The sequence below is a fragment of the Ictidomys tridecemlineatus genome, chromosome 5 (genome assembly GCF_052094955.1).
Source record: "Ictidomys tridecemlineatus isolate mIctTri1 chromosome 5, mIctTri1.hap1, whole genome shotgun sequence".
NCBI lineage: Eukaryota > Metazoa > Chordata > Mammalia > Rodentia > Sciuridae > Ictidomys > Ictidomys tridecemlineatus.
The window spans coordinates 196,304,069-196,313,592 of NC_135481.1; the positions used below are offsets into that span (position 1 = coordinate 196,304,069).

The 9,524-nt window shown below is 50.7% G+C and overlaps 1 protein-coding gene across 2 annotated transcripts; it reads right to left on the minus strand.

Annotated features, from left to right (window-relative positions):
* Positions 1-4,746: 4,746 nt before the first annotated feature.
* On the minus strand, positions 4,747-8,850 carry Ube2c (ubiquitin conjugating enzyme E2 C). Of its 2 annotated transcripts, none has more exons than XM_005325258.4 (6): positions 7,860-8,850; positions 7,335-7,362; positions 6,698-6,784; positions 5,475-5,679; positions 5,321-5,380; positions 4,747-4,990 (listed from the first exon to the last, which is right to left on the minus strand). In XM_005325258.4, the coding sequence occupies exons 1-6, from the start codon at positions 7,958-7,960 to the stop codon at positions 4,932-4,934; spliced, it is 540 nt and encodes a 179-aa protein (XP_005325315.1). In that variant the 5' UTR covers positions 7,961-8,850; the 3' UTR covers positions 4,747-4,931. The 2 variants fall into 2 exon arrangements, with proteins under 2 accessions (XP_005325315.1, XP_040131599.1); XM_040275665.2 differs by lacking the exon at positions 7,860-8,850 and adding an exon at positions 7,621-7,748.
* Between the last annotated feature and the right edge of the window lie 674 nt (positions 8,851-9,524).

The following is a 9,524-nucleotide window of genomic DNA, read 5'->3' on the forward strand; positions in this document are numbered from 1 at the left end:
GCTCGTGACCTGAGTGACGCGGGTGGCCTGGACTGCGGCTCTCGGGCCGCCTGGGTGGGATGCTGCACAGCAGTGGGGGACCCGCGGCCGCGCGGCCCGGGGGGCTTGGGGTGCGCTCTGCGGGGTGCGCCCTGCGGGTAGCCGCCGGCTCCGGGCAGGGGCACTGGGCCAGCGGTTGCACCTGGCAGGGGAGGGGAGACCGCAGGGACTTGGAACTGAGTCCAGGGGAGCCGGTGGCCCCAGGAGGGCGCCCAGGACGGCGGGTAGGATGAAGGTGCGCTCCAGGGGAGAGGGGTGAAGTCTCTTCACTTCTCCACTGTCCTTCTTTTCTGGAACCTTTGGGTCTTGGGTGTCCGACTTGCCTCCTTCTGGGCCATCCGGCTGGGGGGGGTCGGGGTGTCCATCCATCTCAGCCAGCATTACTGCTGCTTGAACGACTTTCCAAGCTTCCTAGGTGTCTTGCTGTAGGGGAGGGTGGGGAGCTCAGAAGAGGTTGAGCTCATCATCTCGACCCAGGACCCCTATCTCGGTCTGCCTCCAGCTCCCTGCCTTCAGCCCCCTCCACAGCACTCCATAGAGGCCAATAGCATAATGGAGCAAAAATGAAATCTGCCCTGGCCACTCCCCCTCTGAAACGCTTCAAGGCTTTCCATAACTTCTAGAACCAGCTCCTCTCCCTCACAACCTTCCCACTGCTCATTCCTGTGGACCAGGGCACATTTCCAGGCCCCTGGCCTTTGCACATGCTGTTCTGACTCCTTAGAATGCTTTCCTCCTTCTTATAAATTCTTCAACTCACAACAAGATACCATCTCTGCACTTGATCCCCGCCCTGGCTGGCTGGGATATAGCTCCCAAAGCTCTCTGTCAGCAGCTCAGTACAGCAGGTGCCCCCTTATAGCTAATTGAGTGTAGAGGAAGTTGAGCTGTAGAGCCAGGCTGGGTCTGAATCCTCGCTGCCTTGACAAATTCAGCCACTCTGCTTGTTTCCTCACCTGTAAATGAGCATAGTGATTAGTGCTAATCTCACAGGGTTTTAAGAATGAGTTCTTGTGTGCAGTGTGCTTAGAATAGTGCCTGGTACATAGTAAATATTTAAAAATGCTAGCCAGACTCAGTGGCACACACCCGTAATCCCAGTGACTAGGGAGACAGAGGCAGGAGGATTGCAGGCGACCTTGGCAATTTAGCAAGCACCTGTCTGAAAATAAAGACGACGGGATGTGGCTCAGTGGTAAAGCTCCCCTGAGTTCAATCCCCAGTACCAAAACACAAAAATAACAAACCCTCAAATATTATATGTAAGAAGTATATATATGATATATATGCTAGACATCATCACCATTCTTGAAATTGAACCCCACTGTTACCGTATTCTTTGCTACAGCCCTCTTTCTCCATTCCTGTCCTGTTTATTTCTTGTTTTTGTTCTATTCATATATTTCCCAGCTTGTATTTTCAGCCAGAAATTGGTGCTGGGGTTTGGTAACCATCAGTATTTACTGAGTGCCCACTCTGGGCTGTGCTCTTGCCTTATAGCCATTGTCTCATTCACCCACACAACACACCTAGAGGCAGATGCTGTTATTCCCACTTTACATTTGAGGAGATTAAATCCATGCCTGAAATGGATGAATCCTACTCCCCTCTGTCTGGTTCTCCTGTGTTCCCCATCTCAGGCTTGATACTGAGGATGGGGCCCAAGAGAAGAATTCTGGCACTCAGTCTCCACCTCTAAAAGATCTAGCCCTATTACTTCCTTTTTTTTTTGGTGTTGGGGATTGAAATTGGGGGTGCTTTTCCATGAGCTTCATCCCAAACTCCCCCTTTTACATTTTATTTATTTTTAGAGACAGAGTCTAAGTTGCTTAAGGCCTTGCTAATTTGTTGAGGCTGGCCTTGAACTCGGGATCCTTCACCTCAGCCTCCAGAGTCCCAGCATGTGCGACTGCGTCTGGCCAGCCCTGCTGCTTTGTCCTCTCAGGCCCACTTGGCAGCATAACTAGCTTGCCTTAGCTTGCCTGGCTCTTTCCTGTGGTTTGCTCCCCAGAGAGCAGCCAGCAGCGTCTTTCTGTTTCTTTTTTTGGCAGTGCTGGGCTACACATCCCCAGCCTTCCATCAGGATTTTCTAAACACCAGTCTCATCCAGTTGCCGCCCTGTTTACAGGTTGTTAGCTTCCTGTTGTTCTCACAAAATACGCTCAAAGTCCCCCCCCCCTTTTTTTTCTTCTTTAGTACTGGGATCAAACTCAGGCTTGTTAGCTTCATATGACCTTTCAGATCCTTGGGAGACCTGACATCCAGCTACCTCTGCAGCCTGGATTCCTCCCCTTCACTCCATACCCCTAAAGTGCTTGCTGAGAAATGGGCTTTTCACATCTCTCATGGCTTTCAATTATGTTACATGAATGGGAACAATATCATACCATCTGATATTTCCTGGAATATACATATTTATATGTGTGTGTGTGTTGTGTGGGTGTGTGTGTGGGTGTGCGGCCCCCCCCCCCCCCCCGCATACGCTAAGGATTGAACCCAGGAATGCTTTACCACTGAGATAATTTGCTGAGGCTGGCCTTGAATTTGCCATCCTCTTGCCTCAGCCTTCAGAGTCTCTGAGATTATAGGGATACACTGCTCAGAGTTCTTTTTGTTGTGTCAGAAATCTAAGCAAAATGGCACGTTTCATGGAACTGGTGTGCCAAGCCACTGACTGGAAATATCTGTCTCCAATTCATCTATTTGGTTTTGTTGGTTTTCTTCGATTGTATGTCTTCACCAGCAGCTGAGACTTGACTCCTTCCTCTTTTAGAAATTCCACTAAATAGATTTTGCTTTCTTGGTGATTAATTCCAGAAAAGTGATTGATTCTTAACTAGTTTAGTGCTGGATCCTAGTGATGGACAGAGTAGGCCAAGTGGCCATCTAGATGGTCAAACATGATGATCAAGGACCCCATTTTGATGCTTCTCCATGGCAGATAAAAATAGGTATATCTCAGCGGTTTTTTTGTTTTTTTATACCAGGGACTGAACTCAACTTGACCACTGAGCCAGATCCCCAGCCCTATTTTCTATTTTACTTAGAGACAGGGTCTCACTGAGCTGCTCAGGGCCTTGCTTTTGCTGAGGCTGGCTTTGAACTGTGATCCTCCTGCCTCACTTTCCAAGCTGCTGGAATTCTAGGTGTGCGCCACCATTTTTTTTTTTTTTTTTGAGGTGGGAAAGGTTACTGTGGCTTGAACCGGGGGGTGCTTAACCACTGACCTATAAACCCCAATCCTTTTTATTTTGAGACGGGGTCTCACTAAATTGCCTAAGCTTCAGAGGCTGGCCTCAAGCTTTCCATCCGCCCGCCTCAGCTTCCTGCGGTGCTGGATTACAGGCCTGCACCACCACCTTAGCTTTTAATTAGAACCAGTTTAGCACCAGGTTCTGAGCTTTGCTTTCCCAGGCATCCTCTAACTGGGTGACTTTGACAATTGAAAGCATCAGAACCTGGAAAGCTTGTTGGGAACTAGAATTGGCTCTTCTAACAAGTTCCAGGGGGGTGCCCTTGTTCCTGGAAGAACCACACATCAAAAGGCAAACTTACCCCTTAAAAAAAAAAAAAATTTTAAAAAAAAACCATTAAAAAAAAAAAAACATTTTTAGTTGTGAATGAAACTTTATTTTTATGTGGTGCTGAGAATCGAATCCAGTGCCTCACATGTGCTAGGCAAGTGATCTACCACTGAGCCCCAGCCCCAAAATTTGCATTTTAACAAGATCCTTGGTAGGTTTCTATGTATGTTAAATTGAGAAAGTTGTATGCATAAGAGAGAACTGAACACAGTTTCAGACAGAGGACACTCAAGTTCTTACCCCAGACCCGACAACTTCAATTCCTTTTACCTTGCTTGATGGGGAACACAGGGCAAAGGACCTTAGCCAACAGGAGTCAAAGAGGTGGGTGAAAATCATCGTGACAGGCACCAGGCTGGGTGCTGAGGCAGAGACCCAGGCGGGTTGGAGCCCCTGTATTCCTTGCAGTTCTTCCTGCAGGACCTGGGCTGGGCCCATCACCTCAGGCTGCTCTTCCCAGGGCCTGCCCCTGCAGGGACCCAGCAGGTCTGCAGACATTTCCTTCCAGGGGTCTCAAGGCCAGAGGAAAGGTAACCTAAACGGTTGGGGACCTGGGTATAGCAGATGGAGGAGCCGCTAGTGGAGATGGAGCAGGAAGTGAATGTGTTCTCTGGAGCTTTCCATGGGGACCTGGGGATTCCCACAGTGGGAGGGCGTTCCCTGGTGGTCTCCCCAGACTCTGCACTTGCTGTAGGGTAACCTGAGTTTTATTCTTCAGGGCCATAACAGCTGTCACTGAGTGGGTGGCAGGCCCTCCCCTCTCTGAGGGCACACACAGGTGTACCCTTCAGTCTAAGGCCTGGTTTGCCTCATCAACACAGCTGGGCCACCCCAATGCCGACGTTCCTGGTGCCTGCCATGGCTATTTTGGTGCTGGGGATTGAAGCCAGGGCCTTGTACCTGCTAAAGCAGGCACTTTACCACCAAGCTACACCCCGAGCCAACAGGCATTATTGTGACATATTTTATAGATGAATAAACAGTGGTAAAATAACTAAGGTCACAAATTGCCCCACAGCCTGTCAGCTGCTTCAACCCCTGTAACAGGGCAAGAGTCCGTCTTAAGCCAGACCTCTGCCTGCTCCGAGCACCTCCAACCCAAGGGTAATTGCAAGGCAGCAACTTTACAAAAACCAACCAAAATGTATTTATTTAATATACATTGAAGGGGCTCAACCACACTTAATTTAAAAGACAGAAACAAAACAAAAATAATACCACAGCTCAAGATACATAGTCCTATACAGAAACCAAGAAGAGGACAGGCTACCTAAGGAGAAATCAACACAGAGAGCTGGACAACCCCGGTCAGGGCTCCTGGCTGGAGACCTGCTTCGAGTAGGTTTCTTGCAGGTACTTCTTAAAAGCTGGAAGAGAAGGGCAGGTCTCGGGTGAGTGACTGGAGACGGGAGAGCCCGTGAGGCGGCCAGAGGGCAGCTGACCGGGAATCACACTCGAGGTGCACCTGTTCCCTCCCAGGGGACATCGTCTCCTGCTGGACTTGCTTCCAGTAAGATGGGGAGGGTGCCAGTGACCCATTCTACCAAAAGCCCCTCAAGTTCCACGAACAAGGAGGGGACTAACTTGTCACTTTAGAATGCACCAAGGCTGAGACAGAAGTGGCCCACCCACTGAGCTCCTTCTGAGGGAGTTTTTGAAGCTGGAGAGGGATCATCCCATAATCAAGAAGGGCCTACCTGTGGGGTTTTTCCAGAGCTCAGCAGCATGTGTGTTCAGAGGGCTGTCGATGTTGGGCTCTGGGGGGAGAGAGAACGGTCAGGGGTAGAAGAGGCCGACCCACAGAAAGCCGACAGGCCCCTGTTGACAGGAAGGGGTGGTCTCAGAAGTCACCTCCTAACAGGCTCTGGATGGACAGCAGGATGGTCCTGACGTCATACAGGGCAGACCACTTGTCCTTGAGGATGTCCAGGCAGATGTTGCCCTGAGTGTCCACGTTGGGGTGGTAGCAGGGTGTGAGGAACTTCACCGTGGGAGCGTTGTAGGGGTAGCCACTGGGGAACTCTAAGGACAGCTTGTACCTCAGGTCTTCATACACCTGGCGTGGGAAGGAGAGGGGAGAAGTGAGCAGCTGGCCCTGTCCTCACGCCCAATCCAGGCCACCCAGGGGCTTGCCAGGGAGGGCCTTCTGAAGTTCTGTCTGAGACTGGACAGTAGACAAATTGTTTCATCGGCTCTGGGGTCTTCCTCTTATCTGAGGGGGACATCAGTGACCCTTCAGTATAAACGTTTACCTTGGCACCCCGAGGGCTGCCACAGATGTGCTTTAGTCCCATTAGTGTCTCAGTTGCTAACGTGAAAAGACTGGATTGACACAGATCTGGATTTCCAAGTTTTATTTTTTTTTGCACTGGGGATTTAACCCAGGGGTGCTTTACCACTGAGCCACCTCCCCAGGCTCTACCTCTGCTTTTTAAATCACAATGTTTTAAATTTTGAGAAGGGCCATGCTAAGTTGCTGGGGTTGGCCTCAAACTATTGCCTCAGCCTCCCAGGTTCATGGATTATAGGCAAGTGCCACCATGCCTGGTCTGAGTTATCTTTTTTTTTTTTTTGGTACCAGAGATTGAACTCAGGGGCACTTGACCACTAGAACACACCAAGCCCTATTTTTATTTAGAGAGAAGGTCTCACTGAGTTGCTTAGCATCTCACTTTTTTTCAGAGGCTGGCCTTGAACCTGCAATCCTCCTATCTCAGCCTCCCAAATTGCTGAGATTATAGGCATGTGCCACCACGCCTAGCTGGTTATCTTAAACCAGATGTGCAGCAATGGGAAGTTGCCTTTTAAGACTTGTGCCCTCACACTAGCCAGTATTTGTTCTTTTACTTCACTGTTGTCTGGTCCCTTGGACAGTTTTGCTTTAAACCTACCCTTTCATTGCACAGAGGAGATAACATAACAAGGTCATCACAAGGCCCAGAGCTTGTGAACAGACACAAGGGAACTCTCTCGCCCAGCTAACAGACTAAAGCAGACCTAGCACTTGGATCTCACCTCCTATCTTCCCCCAAACTCAGCAAAGTGACACTCATCCACTCCAACCCTATACTTACTGTGCCAGCTGCTCCATGGATGGTCCCTACCCATTTGAAAAGATTGTCTGATTCAGGGAAGGCAGAAATTCCTTTGTCACCAGACATCTGGGGAGGAAACACAACCCTTGCTGATTTGCAGCATATACTTTAGGGCTTAGCAAGGTCATGGGTGATCCCCTGCCCTGATCTCCTCATACTCTGTTCCCAAATTGAGCCACCAACCCAACCAACAGATACATCACCAGGTTAGGGAGGGAGAGGTAGTAAGGGAAGCAGAGGCCAACTCTGCATTTTGTTGCTAATAATCGAAATATACGATATTTAGCGATTAATTAGCAAAGGACAACTAGGAAGGGAGAATCCCAAGGTAAGACCGGGCTAGAAACGGACTAGAAATACCAAGGTGGGGAGTTGGGGGTGGGTAAAGGGTTAAGCTTGTGGCCAGGAGGTAGGGAAAAGCGGCAGAACCGGGAAGGACTTGTGTGCCTTGTGGTGGGGCTAGAACTGCTGTAAGAAAAGGTACAGGTGGGAGTATAAATGGCTTCCCGGAATAAATTATACTGAACCTTTTTACCTAGCAAGGAGTCTGACTGATAGAGGAAGGAAGCTACAGATAAGTGGGTGGAGATGGGAGAACCGCATCTTAGTTACTTACCATGAGGGTCATCAGCTCCTGCTGTAGCCTGCAAAAAAGAATTCAGAGTCACCTGGAAGTCTGGATGGGTCAGTTTTCCAGGTGGAGCATCTTCTCCTGTTGGAATTGCTCCGAGCAGCTGTCATGTAGGCTTCCCCCTTCTCCCAGGTCTAACTCATCATCCCCACGGGAGGACCCTGGTGAGCTTTCACCCTTCTTAATTCCCGGCTCCTGCAGTTTGACTCTGGCAGGCTCTTAACCCTCACTACTCTGGCGTCTTCTGGGAGAATCCTGGCAGCGTACTCACCCTCCCTCCCGTCTTCCCTCAGGAGTCTCAAAAAGCAGCCTAAGTTCCTGGCGTGGCCCCTACCTACCCACCCGCTCCGGGAGCGGGCAGAAGGAAGCCCAGGCCGTGAGCTCCTGGCGGGTGCTCCCGCCTTCGGGTATTTACCCGCTCCAGGAGGAGGGGGTCCCGGAAGTCTTCGCTCTGGGTCCCCATGCCAAGGACATGCCAGGCCGGGCGAGCGTTACTTCCGCCCCACTCACCTCTTGCCCACAGGGCCCCGGGCGGCGCCCCCGCTGGGCTCGGCTCCTTTACGCGCTGCGGCGACGCTGGCGGCGGCTGGGTCCCGGTTTTGCGAGGCCATCCCAGCAGCGCTGGCAGGGAGACAGGAACTCGGAGAACAGGACTGCAACTGCAGGGCTGCGGGCCCGCCCGCCCGCGTTTGAATTGTAACCCTCCGGTAAGGTCGGCCAATCCTAGGCTCGCTTGGGTTTGATCCAGCCAATGCGAGGCCCCGGAGCTCTCTGTCACTGCGCAACCGCTAGGCCCGCCCACCAGCGCATCACTATTGGGCGGCGGTGGTTCTGCCGCTGAAGGTTGATTGGCAGGAGACGCTGCCGCTAACTAACGAACCTGCAGTGGATTGGTGGCCTTTGGAAAACGCCGACCATTAAAGGGCCAAGAAAACGTCCACGTGGGATGAGGCTTAAGGTCAACGCCTAGCTCTGCTGGGAAATAGCAGGCACGCCTGGCCAGATCCCTTCTTCCTGGAGGAGGTAGGGTCTCCAGTCTTGCAGTGCTGGTGCCCTTCCCCAAGCCGAAGACTCTGCTTCCCCTATTACAATGACCCGGATGCCTTTGTTGCAGTCCCAGATTATTTGAAAATCCTAGGAAACGGGTGAATGGGCTGATGTTTAGAACAGCAGACTCCCTACTAGAGAATTTATCGTGCCTCTCCAACTGGTTTGCTGTGACTTTGGGCCCGCCTGGATTTAACCCAGGCACCCTACCTTTGAGCTACATCTCCTCCCCTCCCCCGCCTTTTAAGATAAAGTCTTCTTAAAATTACTGCTGGAATTTTCTGCCTTAGCCTCCTGAGTAGCTGGAATTATAGGCGTGCACTACTGCGCCCCGCCCTGTTTTAACCTGTAATCCCAGCGGCTCAGGAGGCTGAGGGTGGAGGATCTCAAATTCAAAACCAGCCTCAGCAATTTAGCGAGGCCCTAAACAGCTTAGTGAGACTCCATCTCAAAAACAAAACAACAACAAAAAAACAAACAAACAAAAAAAACCACCCCGAAAACAAACAAACAACAAAAACAACCCCCCCCCCCCAAAAAAACCCCTAAGGTGGGGATGAGGATGTATGTAGCTCAGTTAGTTAAGTAGGAACAAAGCATGAGCAAGGCCCAGGGTTCAATCCCCAGCACCCCCTCGGCCCAACACACAGGTACACACACAAAACAACCAAAAAAAAAAAAAAAAAAAAAGGAACAAAAAAAGCTGGGTGTGGTGATGCATCCCTGTAATCACAGTGGCTGGGGAGGCTGAGGCTAGAAGACGGCAAGTTCAGATCCAGCCTCATCAACTTAGGCCCTAAGCAACTTAGTGAGAGACCCTGTCTCAAAATGAAAAATAATAAGGGCTAGGGATGTGGCTCAGTGGTTAAGCGCCCCTGGGTCCAATCACGGGTACCAAAAACAAACACAAGCCATCGCATTCTGCCACATTCATGCATTAGTTGGAAAAAACCCCAAGAAACCGGGAACAAGGAAGGATGGCAAAGTATATGTTCCCAGTTTTGTCTTCTAAAACCTGGGTCAATGAGATGGGGGAGAAGTACTTGTCCTTCTTTCCTGCACCCACTTCCAGAGCCCTTGATGTGCTGTCAGCCCCCACAAGGCAGACTACCCAGCAGGCTCACCATC

What these genes read in the sequence shown, in the direction of transcription:
- Ube2c (XM_005325258.4), bottom strand. Translation starts at nt 7,960, where the DNA reads ATGGCCTCGCAAAACCGGGACCCAGCCGCCGCCAGCGTCGCCGCAGCG. An exon ending in CGGGGCCCTGTGGGCAAGAG is followed by an intron (nt 7,363 to 7,859) that starts GTGAGTGGGGCG and finishes TCTTTTTTGCAG; the next exon opens with GCTACAGCAGGAGCTGATGA. An exon ending in AGGAGCTGATGACCCTCATG is followed by an intron (nt 6,785 to 7,334) that starts GTAAGTAACTAA and finishes TTTCCTCCCCAG; the next exon opens with ATGTCTGGTGACAAAGGAAT.